Source organism: Homalodisca vitripennis, chromosome 3, assembly GCF_021130785.1.
Source record: "Homalodisca vitripennis isolate AUS2020 chromosome 3, UT_GWSS_2.1, whole genome shotgun sequence".
NCBI classification, from domain to species: Eukaryota; Metazoa; Arthropoda; class Insecta; order Hemiptera; family Cicadellidae; genus Homalodisca; species Homalodisca vitripennis.
This window is the reverse complement of record NC_060209.1, coordinates 6,489,909-6,503,042: the sequence shown is the minus strand read 5'-3', so window position 1 is coordinate 6,503,042 and position 13,134 is coordinate 6,489,909. Positions and strand designations below refer to the sequence as shown.

The 13,134-nt window shown below is 34.1% G+C and overlaps 1 protein-coding gene and 1 long non-coding RNA gene across 2 annotated transcripts in view; one reads left to right on the top strand and one right to left on the bottom strand.

The window, feature by feature from the left end:
• Positions 1-2,596, top strand: part of LOC124356562 — a 37,247-nt gene extending 34,651 nt beyond the window's left edge. The window contains exon 2 of the mRNA XM_046807636.1: positions 1,148-2,596. Coding sequence (XP_046663592.1) covers positions 1,156-2,424 — 1,269 coding nt within the window. The 5' untranslated portion in view covers positions 1,148-1,155 and the 3' untranslated portion in view covers positions 2,425-2,596. The remainder of the gene's footprint in view (positions 1-1,147) is intronic.
• Positions 1,084-13,134, bottom strand: part of LOC124356564 — a 28,602-nt gene continuing 16,551 nt past the window's right edge. The window contains exons 2-3 of the long non-coding RNA XR_006921875.1: positions 3,467-3,648; positions 1,084-1,279 (exon numbers count right to left, since the gene is read on the bottom strand). This is a non-coding gene — a long non-coding RNA (uncharacterized LOC124356564). The remainder of the gene's footprint in view (positions 1,280-3,466; positions 3,649-13,134) is intronic.

The window sequence follows — 13,134 nt, the reverse complement described above, 5'->3', positions numbered from 1 at the left end:
AAACAATTAGACTGAGAACCATTCCAGCTCACAAGTTTTTTGACATTTCCTCAGTACATTTTTATCTCCTGAGAAGAAAACCCGTTAAATGGCAAATCCAGTGAACTGCTCTCCAGATCTGAAACTGAAGCCAGGTGTAGAAATCATTGGTTTTTGTTTGTAGTGTGTTCATATTATACCTAAGTCTTGTATCAAACAATGCATAATAGTGACTATTTGTTGCTCTAAGATGTGAATTTTCAATCTTAAAAACTAAAATAAGGTTAATGACTGAGCGTTAGCAAATTCTCACTCAAATGGTTGTAAAATTTTCATTTCTGTCTGTCTGTTCACAGGATATTTAGATTATATAGACTGGAAATTTTACAAGAAGGTTCATTTCTGTATAGTCAACACTGAGTTTGATAATGGTGCATGTTACCAGGGACGTTCGCAGCTTTGGCGGGCCCCGGAAACGATATTTGGCCATCCCCGTCATGTACCGCCAAACACCACTGTACAAGTGTGGCGGAGCTGTCTCAGGCCTTTTGAGGGCCTGGGCCCAGTAAAATTGTCTGAGTATAGGCTTGCATGTTACTCCATGAAGTTTGAATTCTACTACTACTAATGTTCCATTGTAGCATCCTCTTTACCTCACTAGAACTTTTATTATTTTAAATCTACATGAAACCTAACTCAGAGAAAAATGTGAATGTATCATGTGGCAAGGTGTCTGAAGAAGGATGTAATTTAAAGAATTGTAATTTGCCATTCAATTTGATTCCTCCATAGACAAAAATGGGTTCTTGATTATGCATCCCCAACCATAGAATGTAGCTGAGTGTCATTGAAGTCTATCACTCAATTTCTCTTTTGTCTGCCGAGGAGGTGTAAACATTGTTTCTGTATAATTTTGCATTAGTGTATCTGTTTACAGGACATCTAGAGAATGAAACTAGCTATAGACTTGAAAGCTTGCATGCACCCTCAGTGAGCCAGTTACACATCATGTAAGGTGGTGAACTTTTACCTTGTTTTGAAAAGAAGTTTGAACAACCAAATTACTATTCTACAGAAGAAATTGAAGAAACTACATTTCCAGAATACTTATGAAAATAAATAATCTGTTTATTGTTTGAATCTACAGTTGCTATCTTGGCTTTTACAGGTTAAGAAATGGAAGAACCCAATATCCCAGACTGGCTGACAGCTGATTTTCTGAAGTCTTGTCTTGAATCCGATGAGGAAAACAAGGAAGGAGTAGTCATCAACAGCTACAATGCTAAATCTGCAGTTCCACCTGGAAACAATTATGGCAGCAACATTTTACAAGTGAAAATTGTGTACCAAAAACTATTTGATTCAGCCGAATATTCAATATCTTTAATTATTAAAGCTCCATTAGTTGTTGGTGGATTTGTTGAGCAGTTTGGAGATCTCTTTAACACAGTTTATTTACGAGAAGCCAAGTATTATAATGAGTTTATTACCGAAAGTTATAAATTGATGAAACACGATATTGTTCCCAGACACTACAAGTCCCCGAATCCACTTTGTGTTGTACTCGAAGATCTGAAGAGATCAGGTTATGTCATGGTGGATAAACAAAAACTACTTGACTTTGACCATTGTCAACTTTATATCAAGGCATCAGCTAAGCTCCATGCACTTACGATAGCTGTACATAAAACACACCCTGATATTATTGAATCTCTGGTAAAGGAAAACCCGACTGCAACTAAAAAGACAGTACAAGTTTACAAAAATGTATTGAGAAACTTGTTTTTGTGTATGGCTACTTACTTAGAGGATAAAAAAGAATACAAGGAATTCGAAGATTTCTTCCGAGATATATCTGAGGGTGAAACATTTTTCAATATTTATCGAGAAGTTGAAAAAACAAAGAGTAGATTAACAGCTGTGATCCAAAAAGATCCTTGGTGCACAAATATGATGTTTAAATACAACAGTTCAGGAGAGGTTTTGGGTGTAAAACTCTTTGACTTTCAAAATCTTAAATTTGTCACACCATTGAGGGAATTAATCACATTTGTTTGGACCAGTGCAAATCCAGAAGTCAGAGAGAAAAAGCTGCATGAGTTATATCAAATTTATTGTGATTCTCTTAACTGTACTTTCAAACAACTGGGATGCCCTGAGAGAATTTCTATTGAAGAGTTGAAGGAGGAAATCCTTTTTTTGAGCCCTTTAGTAATAGTTACAGTTTGTGCATTGGCTCCATTTTGCCTTGCAGATGAAGCTGTTAATGTAAGTGACTTCCTTAATGCAAATAGTACAGATGTACCAATAAAGGAGTCACACAATTACAGATTGTATCAAGGTACCACTTTCAACAAGTACTATCCACAAATAATTAATCAAATTGCTAAAGAAGGTATTTTTGAACACATTAAACAGAAAATGAAGCATTTGTCAACAACATAACACTCCTTCAATACAAAACTGTTACTACAAATAATATCCAATTTTTTTGTACATTTTCTTATAAAATTAGTTAAACTGCTTAACTCATTTAGTTATAACCTAATACTAAGTTTAATATAGATTTGTTATAATTATACCATACTGTTAAATTTGTAGCCTAACTATTTGTAGTATTAACCTATTATTCTGTACAAATTAGTAATTTGATTAAATTTGATTCTGAATTGTGTTTATAAAATTGTAATTTACTCTCAGTTCTTTGTTTGAAGTTTATTTTTGATTATGGAAGGATTGTGAAGGAAACAGCATTTTACCGGATATTTGCCATCATTCAGTGAAACAAAAAAAATCAGTAACACTACGTTTCGAGATTTGCAATGTGATCTCTTCTTGAGGTAAATAACTAACCTATAAACCTATAACACATAATTACAAACTAGGCTAAAATACACAAATCATACCAGAGTGTTGTGACATGCCTAAGTCAGGCATCACAACCACCATGTTGTGTGTCAACTTTAACTCTAAAACATGCACTTAATAGTGAAAATTATGTTCAGACTGCATATTTTTGCTAGTGCTAGAGTTCAGGAAATGCTGATGCTTCAAAAGAAAGATGTTAGAATTGTTGGCAAAGCTGAATATCTTGATCATTGTAAACCTGTTTTCATTAACCAAGGAATTCTTACAATATTTAATTTATACTTGTTTGATTTATCGGTTTACATTTTAAATAATGAGGACTTAATAAAAAGCATACTCATACACATAATTACAACACAAGAATCAGAAATAACATTTTAATTGACTATTGTCAACTGATAAATCTTTGAATAGTCATATTGTAGTTGGAACTGCGGTCTAAATTTTCATTATCTGCAACAAAATGCAAGGTAATGAAAATTCATAACATTTTTATTTATTATTTCACATAACACAAAAATTTTGAACATTGCTTCAAATTAAGACTTTGCGTATCGCTATTGTTAATGGTAGCATATTATTAATGTAACGAACATTTCACAATTGACATTTTACTTACAAAAATCACAGACATAAATGTCTTTGTCTGCTCCAGCACATTCTTTATGTGCCTAAACTTGACACATGATGCACATGACCCAGACCTCTACTGAAACCGCACATCCCCGCTAACACACCCAAGTAGACAATTAGGAAGCGAGCACCCATGGTGGCGAGCGGGAGGGCGGATCAGAAGTAAACCTAGAAGGAAAAAAAAAGAACACCGTGGATAGTGTGCTCAGATGCATTTACTAACTTGGAGGTCACCAACACAGAGTAGAAAAAAATACATCTTTAACCAAGATAAGAACCCTTTCTATCAAGATAACAATATTGGCTATACAAAATTAAAAAAACTCATTACTACAGTCAACCCAAAATTTGTCATGTGTCTCAGGTGCACCTGGATAAAAAGAAAATTAGGAACAGCCATAACTTAAAACAAGAACTGCCAATTCCACCCGGTATCCTTCGGCTAAGGGCGGGCTCCTAATGAAAACCAAGAAATAAAACTAAATGGCATTGAAACTAAACTTAAAAACCGAATAATAAAATATAAACTATAATAACTGGCAACAATAACAAAATAAATAAATTAAACGAATAGCAGGGTATCACAGATGTTGACTAGAGGTATTTTCATCTCATTATGGAGGCCAGTTTTCCAGCAGAGCAGGAAAATCCTGGAAACTGATGTCTGCGATCACACATGATGAGAAAGCAGCAGGAGGCAAGAGTTCCTCTCCTGGACCTTCTCAGTGCGAAACGTACAACTTACACCAGCATGTTAGTGGGAAATTAATAAGTAAATAACATTAAAAACTTGAAAAGGTAAAAATTTACAACAATAACTTCTACTAACGAGCAATAATTTCAGAAGTTCCTTGCCACTCTGAAAAGGATGTGCAGAGCGCTCTGAAACAGTAGAGTCAGTGCCTTCTGCAACCACAACGAACAACACTTACAATTAAGAGATACATACATGAGCCAGGGAGATAACTGGGCTCAAGACTTTGAACAGGCTCACTACTTTGTGATCATCGGAAAACTGACCTTGACAAAACATACATGTTGGATCATCATTTTTTGGTTTTTTTACTCCAAAAGGAAAATCAAAATCACTCATGTTGTCGTCAACAATAGAGACACCATCAGAACCTTCAGAAGAACTGTCTTTATCAGGTTTCTCTTGTCCCTTTCCCTTGATTTTTTTGTAAGTAAATTAAAAAAAAAAAAAACCTTTTTAGTTTTATTCTTCTGAAAGTGTAGGTCTAATATCTTTTTAGCAGAATTTTTTTCCGGATTAACGGTTAATGATTGTGTCAGGGCTTCTTTGTACGATGTGCCAGTTATGATACAAGCACCTACAGCCTTGCATCCTCTGTTGCTTGCTTTTCGTTTTTTTAATGGCACAGGGTTGATATCATAAGAACTAACACTGCTGTTTGAAGTGCTAGATGAGGTTCATTGTAAGGATCAGCAATCAGTGATAATTGTAACTTGCCTGAAGAAGGAGAAATGAAAATTTTGCTTGAAATTTCTCATCTGGATTTATTGTGTGAGGACTGCAGGTTTTAGCAGATTCTTGCACTGAAGCTAAGTATAGTTAGCATCTATGAAAATATTCTTGTTCATTGGAAAAATGCCTGATTTTCGAAACCATTCATAGCTATCTCTCCAGTTTGTACTTTTAAATATGCCTTTCCAAACAGTTCCATCATGTCATAAGCAGCCAATGGTTTGTCTGAGTGAAGTAATCTCTGTCTTATTTCTTCACTATAGTGAGATTTTAGAGGATCCATAAAGGTTTTGTTTAGCGGCTGTAAGTTGTGTGAACAATGTGGTGGAAAAGACACAATTGTCACATGGTTGTTTCTGGCAGATTCTATCAAATCAACATTCCTAATATGGCTGTAATACCCAATTAAGATTAAAAGAACTGGATATTCTTCAGTAGGTTTTACTTTATCTACAAAATGTTGAAACTAGTTTGTGAAAATGTTGGTTTGAACACAACCTGATGGGTGAGAAACTCAAACGGTCCCCGAGGGAGCTCCTACGGGAGAATAACTAAAGGAGCAACAAAATGTCCTGAGGCACTCATAAATGCTATAACCTTCACCGCCACCTGCTGACGTAAGACTGGTGATTTGGTGTTTTTCCCTCTTTCCTACTACATAAGGAATTTTACTCATCACTACAGTCAGACCAATCTCATCAGCGTTATAAATCCGGTCAGCCAGATATTTGTGTTTAACATAGGCTTTTTCTAATAGTTGAAAAAAAAGAGTGACGTTTTCTTTATTAAACCGTAAGGCACGTGAAAAAGAAGTTCCACAGGGTTTTCGTAAAGACAGAGTGAATCTTTGTGACGCAGCAAGAATAGATCAACCCAAGAGCTGCTCCTTCCTTGAAAGGATGATTTACTTAATTTTCCACCGCAAGCTGGAATGCTTTATACCGTAGATCCCATAAGGTAAATCCATAAAACTTTGCTTCCATATGAAGTAAATAAATTACAGTTGTTATTCAAGATAATCTCCTAATGCTGGCTTCCTCCCTATTTTAGTAACTACCAATTTAGAAAGGGACTCGTCAACCTTTTTGCTCAGATCTCGCAATGTACCACGAAAAAACTTGTGGGTTTTACTTGCTTTCAGGGTGCCCATCTTTTCCCAAACGGCATAAATAGCTTGTTTCATGTTCTCTTCTTTCCATTGACGTCTTTTATTTTTTGAAACATATTTAGGCAATCTTCTAGGCATTCTGAAACAAAAATGGTACAGGTTTAAGGTTCTTGCCTTTTTGGTCCAAATTTTGACTAGTCGAAATTTAGACCAGTACAGTAGAAGTCGGAGTTTATACCACCGCATTGCTCAACTTTTGAGGTTATGTACGACCTTAAACGAGAGGGAAATGATTAAAGTAAAACAAAATTAAAGAGCCTAAAACCTACTTGATCCAGTAATTTAACAACTTTACAGCTGGCATCAAAATCCTATAAGTAAAAAAATTAGAAAAAAATACCTGAAAAAGTTTAGAAAATGAACAAATTTAACTCTTTAATCGTGGGCAGGCGGAACTGATGTTTCTGTAGAACAATGACAAGGTATTGGGGGGATGTTTCACATTTTTTCCATGAGACTGCAGCACTCCCTAGTATGTGAAACCCTGCTAGGTGGAATTTAGACCCTAGTCGAGATTAGGACCTCCTCCTCTACTCAGTTTTTTTAATCTAAGTAAGAGAGTAGATTTCAATCCTCAAAACATAATTTTATACATTTTGTAAGATATAAAATCACAAATCTCGAAAATCTTATCATCCTTTAAAATCATCCATGATCAATAACAAACTTTAAAGAAAGGATCTAAATACTAAGTTAGGAAAATTAATTTTTCCCACATGAGGGTTCACTTTTAGCTGGTTTATACCTTCCAGTAGAACTCACACTGGGCACAGCAAAAATCGAAGTGTCAGTAAAATTTGGGCAATCTCATATATGTTCAGGAGCGGCACATAACTTACCGTAAATTTTGAGATTCTTAGGTGCAGGGGTAATTTGATAAGTCTGGTCTACTTCAGGATATGACTGTTGGAATTGGTGAGACTTGTTCCCTAAGAATCAAAGTTTCTTAGCCTAGACATAAGGGTGTGCCACCCCCTGCCTGCCTTGACTGGAGAGGCTGGTTCAGAGCTGGTTTCCCCTTCTTCTGAGGGGATGTGACAAAATTATTCCCTAAATTCTTCCTCATGGACAGGAGGCTGCCCCAGCCCCCAACCTTATCCATCCAGAATATCCTGACACTCCGGAAGTAGCACAAGGATTCTTTTAGAATTAGGTGCAATTTTAAGATTAAGATTAAGTATACCCTGCTTTACATGTCAAAAATCCTTAATGCATAAGATTAAACAAACACAAACCAAAGAAAATATAGCGATAAACTTGCCAAAAAATACAAAGAACTTTATAAACTTCACCTATATATCCAGATTGATCAGCATGAGTACACACCATAACACTGCCACTAAAGTCACTGTAACCCTAGAGCCGACTCACTACTCATTTTTACCAGCTGTGCCTCACAGTTGCTAAGCTCAGTTCCTTCAGTGATATTCTTCTCAGAAACTCTATAGCTTTCCCCACTCTACTACAAAAACCATTGCTCTTGTATGTGCCCATCAGCATGTTTGAAACCAAAGTCTTAGCAAATGTAGACCAATGTGTTCTCCAGAAACCAAAATCCCATCCTTCTATCACGCACCATCTAGAGTAGTATAAGGTATGTTATATAATCTTCTAGATGTCAGATGACAATGATACTACTGTTGGTTAACTGGAGTGAAGGCCTTCTCAGTCATACCAGTTAAGGAATAGTATGTTCTTATCTATGAGAGATAAAGTCACTGTTTCAGTAGTTCTCTGATAAATAAGGAAAAATTTTAAACTGCTTGGATTCAACTTTCACCTATTTTCACATGGGTGTTCATAAATATGTAATTTTTTAAGTGTATTCAATTCAACATCAATATTTCAAGTTCGTTTTTGCTGTGTACATTTGATAATTATTTAATAATATGTTTTAACATCTTATTTCTAGAAAACAATACATTTTATAAAGTTAGTATAATTTTGTTACAAATACAAATATCATGCCCAACATTATCCACTAGTATAGTCATAGTCATAGTCAATCATACACAATCAGCTCCATCTCTAATATATATATATATATATATATATACATACATACATAATAGTAGTCTCCCCTGAGGCATAGCTTGACTCCTGGCAGCCCTCAACATATACACAATCAGCTCCATCTTTAATACATATATAGTATACATAATAGTAGTCTCCCCTGAGGCATAGCTTATATTGAGACTAGATTACAATGAAACAGTAAAGGAGAAATTTAAAGAATTACAAATTCTAACAATATATGGCCAATATATTTTTGACACGATTCTAATTGCAAAAAATAATCAAAAAAGTAATGAATTAAATCTTGAACCTCATCCATACAACACCAGAAATAAAAAATACATTGTAACAACTCATCACAATTTAAAGTATTATGAAAAAAAACCATCATACATGGGGCTGAAATTTTTTAAACATCTACCCACTAGTATAAAAAATTTAACTAATCTGAGAATATTCAAAAACACAGTTAAATGTTTTTTTGATAAACAAGGCATTGTATTCTCTGGAGGAGTACTTTTCCACCTCCTCATAGATTTAGATGTACTTATATTAGTAGTTTTAAGATGTACAGACTGCGAGTCTTTAGACATTATTCAATTGTATACTTAGTGTATATATCTGATGAATACAGATTTTTTGATTTGATATGATTTGATTTGACTCCTGGCAGCCCTCAACATATACACAATCAGCTCCATCTTTAATACATATATACATAATACTGGTCTCCCCTGAGGCATAGCTTGACTCCTGGCAGCCCTCAACATATACACAATCAGCTCCATCTTTAATACATATACAGTATACATAATAGTAGTCTCCCCTGAGGCATAGCTTGACTCCTGGCAGCCCTCAACATATACACAATCAGCTCCATCTTTAATACATATACAGTATACATAATAGTAGTCTCCCCTGAGGCATAGCTTGACTCCTGGCAGCCCTCAACATATACACAATCAGCTCCATCTTTAATACATATACAGTATACATAATAGTAGTCTCCCCTGAGGCATAGCTTGACTCCTGGCAGCCCTCAACATATACACAATCAGCTCCATCTTTAATACATATACAGTATACATAATAGTAGTCTCCCCTGAGGCATAGCTTGACTCCTGGCAGCCCTCAACATATACACAATCAGCTCCATCTTTAATACATATACAGTATACATAATAGTAGTCTCCGCTGAGGCATAGCTTGACTCCTGGCAGCCCTCAACATATACACAATCAGCTCCATCTTTAATACATATACAGTATACATAATAGTAGTCTCCCCTGAGGCATAGCTTGACTCCTGGCAGCCCTCAACATATACACAATCAGCTCCATCTTTAATACATATACAGTATACATAATAGTAGTCTCCCCTGAGGCATTGCTTGACTCCTGGGAGCGCTCTACATATACACAATCAGCTTCATCTCAAATATATACGATACAAGAGTTATACAAGAGTGTAACGAAACAGAACCAATCCTGATTATGTAATCTGGAATAGACTGATTACCGTAAATTTATTAAAAACTGTCATATAATCATTCCATGAGTTAAAAACAAAAATATTTGAAAGACAATCCTACAAATTTTAAATGATTAGATTTTAAGTTTACATACTCTTATATAACATACTCATAATAGAAATGGAAATGTAGAAAAAATTAGAATAAAACTGATTGTTGCTACCTACATAATTTTTCAGTAGACAGTTACACAATTTGTTTCTTAAGAAAGAATTTAATTTATACATCTATTTGTTTGAAAATGAACTAAAATTATTCAAATGTCTTTAAAATCATTCTTAAGAAATACTTCTAAATTATACAAAATAAATATTATCCAACAAAATTATAGTTAAACAATGTATTAATATATTATACTTAAAATATATTTATTTCCTTTCACAATAGTTGTAGTAACAAACAGGTATATCAACCAACTAAAATTTTATATCAGGTGAAAGCACTTGTTATGTAATCAGTTACAATGTACTGGTACATGACTATCTTTGTTAATCACTACAACAAAGATAAGTGTGTTTGTATGTATAGTGCCACAGCAACCACTGACACTTTTATTCCAGCTACTCTAGCACTGTTTCTAGCACACATTCATCTAGCAGACACCAAATTCATATTTGTAAATATTTTTATACAAGCCATTACTAGCAGAATTAGTATGTTCCAAAATTTTGTGCAATTAAAATAATTTTTCTAGCCGTGGCATTTTTGAAAAAAAGTTCATATTATAGTCTCAATTTATGATAACTTATATGTGTAATTTATTAACAGTAAAGAAAATGTTAGGCAAGTTTTCAGTAAAACGTAGACAGAAAGTGAATGACCAAGATATTTGTTTTAGAATTTTTGTTATTGTATATTTTGTATATCATTATCATTTTGTTTTTATAAGATATATAGATGTTTATAAAGAACATAGCTCTCTTGTTAAGAAAGTAAATAAGTTTCTGTGGAACCTTTTCCTGTTTACCGCTCTAATGAATGGAACAAATTTTTAGAGCCTCCACCATTTCATGAAGTTTAAAGTCATTCATAAGTTTAAATTTGTGTAATATCTTAAGAAAATAATTAAAATTTGTAAGCACACATAAACGAGTTATTAAATGTTTTTAATCTTAAAGAGTTACCTCACTGGCAAATTAACTGTAATATTTTAAGTAGCTGAATAAAAAGATTAGACTTGTAATGTTCAGTGCTAATTAACATTGTCTTTTCCTTAAGAGCTTGGGAGCATTAGAAGGTAACCCTACTAAACAAATTGAAACATGAATGAAATAATATTTTCCTACACAATAACAAGTACCAGTAATGATATTAGTGGTCTAATTGTCTCTCACAAACAATGCAATTTTGTTGTTTATGGGCTATCTATCGTATGTATTGGCTTTAATGCCAGGTGTAGTGACACAATTCAGGTTTTACCCCATAAGAACAATGTTATCAGTATGTATCGAAACACTTTGGATTTTAATGAGTATTTTTTATTATTTATTCAATAAAGTGTAAAAAAGTTTGAATTTTTTTATAAATAAGCAATAAAAATATTGATATAGCATTTGGATATGTATTCATCATAACTTTAAAATGAGACATGCCTTGTAATTTTGTCTTTTGACTGTCCGGAGCATGAATTAATTCTCTGCAAACTTGAACAGTTAGAAGTTAAAGGAAGAGTCAAACAATGGTTCAGAAGTTATCTGGAGGGAAGAAGCCAGACTGTTGAGATCCAACATACTCAAAAAGGCTTCTTACAAACAAGATACCCTCTGACTATTAACAGAGGTGTACCCCAGGGTTCTGTCCTGGGACCAGTCCTTTTTATTCTCCTGACAAATGACATGCCACAGTACTTAGGCAGACACTGTCCTCCTCTGATGTACGCTGATGACACAACAACTTAGCTGTTAATTCCTACATTGCACTAAATATGGTCTACCAATATTGTCATTAAAATGGCTGAACACAGCAAAATGTAAACAATTAGCTCTTTTGGGAGAAGGCAAGAAGACAATCCAGGATTACTTGATGTATCAATGGAAAGCCAGATGAAATTCCTTGGAATTACTTTAGATAACAATTTATCCTGGAACAATCATATTGATCAACTCTCCAAGAAATTGAACTCGTGCTTATACATTTTAAAAAAGGATAATGTAAGTCTGTGATACTGTGACTACAAGAACCGCCTACTACGCATTATTTGAGTCCCATCCAAGATACAGTCTAGTAATCTGGGGGGTTACAACAGCAGGAAACTTACAAAAAATCTTACTATTACAAAAAAGAGCAGTCAGAGTAATATCAAACCTCGGTTCAAGAGAGAGCTGTAGGAGCGCATTCCCTCGCAAGTGTGTGATAACAGTTATTGGCTTGTATATCAGAGAAGTCATCGTCCATGCAGACAGAGAACAACAACTACAAGGCCACGACATTCATTCGTACAATACCCGCCATGTATCAAACTTCCACCTTACATTACACAATACTGCAAACCTTCTTACACAGGCAAGAAAATGTTTAACCTTCTTCCTGAAGAACTCAAAGCACTGCAAGCTAAAGGACTGAAGTCAGCCTTGACACAATGGCTCACAGTACAGCAATTTTACTGGCTGGATGAGTTCTTTAACTGGAGGAGTGGAGAAAAAAATTGACATTAATAAGTACTTGACTGTAAAACCTACCAATTAGAAGATTTAAACTTATATATAGGAACTACTTATTTACCAGATGTAACTAATGTAAGAATGTTAACTTTGAAACAAATTGAAAATCCTAATGTATTGTGACATCATTTTGATCTCTAACATAATGAATAGAGAAATTTTGTCTGTCTATTATATGAAAAAATAAAGTCGTAATAGTCTTTTTAAACTTGTATAGACCTATGTCCAAGATAACGTAAAAACGAAAACAAACAAGCCAACAAATATAGAGCACATTTTGGTTATATATTGGAGAAAATTATTTGAGTTCCAGTAATTATAAGGCATACTAAAATTGGTCAACAGGAGAGCTTTTTTGTAACAACCTGAATAATAGTACAATAATACTGAGTACAGTACATCACTACATACCTAATTTAGAACTGTAGATTTGTTACCAAGCAACTACCGACTTACCGACTAATTCCTGTTGATCAGACATGCGCTTACATAATAAATTCTTATAGTAAACTACGACAAAGTGATTTAGGCACCACTTGATTGGAAAAGAATTGAGCTAGAAACGCTAAATGCAATTTTACACATATCAAGTACAATTATATTTCTAAACTTATTATTTCCAAACTTTTTGGTATACATCTGTTTTTTATTTTCATTTATCGCATAGATGGTTTTTGGTTTCTAGCAAGTATACAATTTCATATATGTTCAGTAAAGAATGTTTTCTGAAAGTAGATGAAATTCTAATGAAAATCTCACATTTATTAATATTTCATAAACAACTTTACAAGTG